Source organism: Branchiostoma belcheri, unplaced genomic scaffold, assembly GCF_001625305.1.
Source record: "Branchiostoma belcheri isolate BF01 breed outbred unplaced genomic scaffold, Haploidv18h27 scaffold1502, whole genome shotgun sequence".
NCBI lineage: Eukaryota > Metazoa > Chordata > Leptocardii > Amphioxiformes > Branchiostomatidae > Branchiostoma > Branchiostoma belcheri.
The window spans coordinates 182-3048 of NW_017802939.1; the positions used below are offsets into that span (position 1 = coordinate 182).

The 2867-nt window shown below is 52.7% G+C and overlaps 1 protein-coding gene across 1 annotated transcript; it reads right to left on the reverse strand.

Moving 5' to 3' along the window:
* Positions 1 to 470: 470 nt before the first annotated feature.
* Positions 471 to 2650, reverse strand: LOC109465472 (the record flags this gene model as incomplete). The annotated part of the gene is made up of 2 exons (XM_019762764.1): positions 977 to 2650; positions 471 to 686 (listed from the first exon to the last, which is right to left on the reverse strand). Coding segments are annotated over exons 1-2 (1890 nt in total), but the record flags the coding sequence as incomplete, so codon positions are not given.
* Between the last annotated feature and the right edge of the window lie 217 nt (positions 2651 to 2867).

The window sequence follows — 2867 nt, forward strand, 5'->3', positions numbered from 1 at the left end:
TTCAATTTTACAGTCCATTGAGGAGTTTAGCCAACATTGGCTTCGCACTCGTAGTGTATCTTTTAGTGCCTCTGGCCTGGGAGTACTGAAGCGAGTTCCTCAGCTGCCGACCGTGCAGATCTCCCCGCGTCGGAGGAAGCCAGCCACAGAAGCGGGGCGACTGTCTAACCTTTTTCGCAAAGTTCAGGCAAAGGTTGTATCTGCGGTCGGAAAGAGATTCAAGTTCCAAAGTTCTCAAGGCTTCAGGGTATGAAGTGTACTGACGACCCAACACAATCCTGCAAGCGCGTTTCTGGACTCGTTCTAGTCTGACTGTCTGTCTGTTGGTGAGTGCGGCGTTCCAAACTGGGGCTGCATACTCAAGCAGCGGTCTGACATAGCCGCAGTATAACGGTGGTGAGGTCGACTGTTGGGAGACCGGCCCGTCTCAGTCTGCACAGTAGGAAGAGGCGCCTGCATCCTTTTGTCACCATGCTGTCCACCTGTGCGTCCCACCCGAGGTCCGACTGGATCTGGAGACCCAGTAGTCGTGCCTGTGTTACTACTGTAAGGACTTGACCGCCCAGTGTGAGTGCTGGAACAGGAGGCGGACGCTGCATGAAGGAGATATGTAACACTTTGCACTTTCTGGGGTTCAGCAGCATGTGGTTCCTGACCGACCAGTCGTCTAAACTGTCTAAGTCGTTCTGCAGGGTTGAAGGAGAGTACGCCAGTCTGGTTTCCCCATGTTGAGATCATCAACGTATTTCCAGTATTCGCTGTTTGTTGTCCCAGCGTTGTTGATCATGACCAAGAAGAGCAAAGGGCCAAGCAACGTTCCCTGGGCCACCCCGCAGGTAAGAGACTCCCAGTTAGACAGAGCGTGTTGGTAACGAACACGCTGTCTCCGGCTTGAGATGAAACTACAGACCCAGGGCAGGAGAGAGGACCGCGCTCCCATTTGTATGAGTTTCATTATGGCTGTCGTGTGGCACACCCTGTCGAAGGCCTTGCTAAAATCTGTCAGTACCAGGCTACTGACAGATTGCTTCCTTTCTGAGCTCTTATAGAAAAAGTCCAGGATCTCTATAAGGCAGTGGGTTGTGGAGATGCCTCTGAGATTTCCAAACTGTCTTGTGTCCACCATTGGTAAGATGTCCCGCAGTAGCCACGAGAGGACAAAGCCCTCCACCACTTTAGCGAACTGGGACGTCAGTGACACCGGCCTAATCTTGTCTAAGTCAGCTGGTTGTTCTTTCGGGACGGGGATGACGATCGCGTCCCGCCACTCCGGTGGCACTCTGCCCTGTTGTAGTGATGCATTTGTAATGTCTGTGAGTGGAGTGGCTAGTTCACAGGCAAACTCTCTGATGAGTGTGGGCGGGATGGCATCAGGGCCTGGGGCCTTGTTCACTTTAACCCTTTTGAGGCGCTGGTACATCTGCCATGGATCAACCTGTGGCGGTGGAGTGGCCGGTAAGAAAGCTGGCAGCATGTCCATGTCGAGTGGAGGTAGAGCCTTACAAATGGTAGCTAGATGGGTGTTGATGGCTCCAGCGCAGGTGCTCGTGTCTGACGGGTCCACCCCTGGCACGTGGATTGTGGAGGTAGGCTTGGAAAGGTTCGCTAGCCGCCGTACCTGCTTGTGCCACTCAGACGGGTCAGATCTCTTCAGTCTAGCCACCTGGTCACTGTAGAACTCTTTCTTGACTCTTTTACATTCGCGGTCGACCTTGTTCCCCAGGAAACGGTAAAGTACCATGTGGCCTTTACTGTGTGCCTGCTGTCTTCTGTGGATGAGGTCTTTCAGTAAGGCCGTTATCCAGGGTTTATCCCTGTGGTGTAGAGAGCACTTCCTTAGCGGGAAGTAGTTTTCTATGGCAGAGTTCAGGGTGCGGTAGAATGCAGCAGTTTTTTCTTCCACAGTGTCACTTTGCAGTACTTCGTCCCAAGTGTGCGATGTTATCCATTGGCCAAAGGCCCGTATTCTGGAGTCTGGTAGGGGACGGACGACGACATGCTTAGTCTGGTTTGGTCTCTGTGTCCGGACTCTTGACTGCCACCAGGCAGCTTTGTGGTCACTAGTTCCTAATGGGTTCATGACCTCTGGGGTAAGGTAAAAGGACTTGAGGTTGGTGACAATGACGTCCAGCGTGGCATCCCCACGCGTAGGGGCAGGAACCACCTGTTCTAGTCGGTGTGACAAGACAAGGGGCTTGTAGTCCAGACGGTTGTAGTCGCCAGCCAGTATCAGTCCTACGTCTGGGTTGAACGTTTTCAGAAGGTCGGCTGTGTTGACAAGATGGTCGATGAGGAGTTCTTGGTGTTTCGAGTTGGGCGGGCTATAGGTAGCGCACAGTGCAATAGATGGCACCTCCCGTGGGAGTCGCTTGGGACGGACCCAAACCCACACGCACTCAAGTTCTGGGGGTACCTGAACGTGAGAGATTGGCCTCGCCTGGATGTTCTCGTGAGTGTAGATAGCAACACCTCCCCCTCGTCGGTCCGTTCTGCTTGTAGCAAACAGGGTGTAGTTATCAACATTCAGGAATTCGCTGGGCATTGCTGTGGAAAACCAGGTCTCCGTCACAATGGCGATGTCAACCTTGTACTGTTGCAATGTGAGTTCAAACTCATCTAGTTTGTTCAGCAAAGAGCGGGCATTGCACATGTATACAGAAGGGAGACATGGACTGTTCTTTCGCTTCAGTTGCTGTAGAGATACGCTAACCAGGTTGCTTGCATTCCTGCATGTCTGTTGCGGGTTACGTGACTGCTGGTAGAATTTGCATATGAAGGAACCAGAGGGGGGACGATGGCCAACTATGGCTGGTATCTTACGTACCCTACCTCTTCCAGCTTTCCTTCCTCGAGGTTTGCTTCTCATT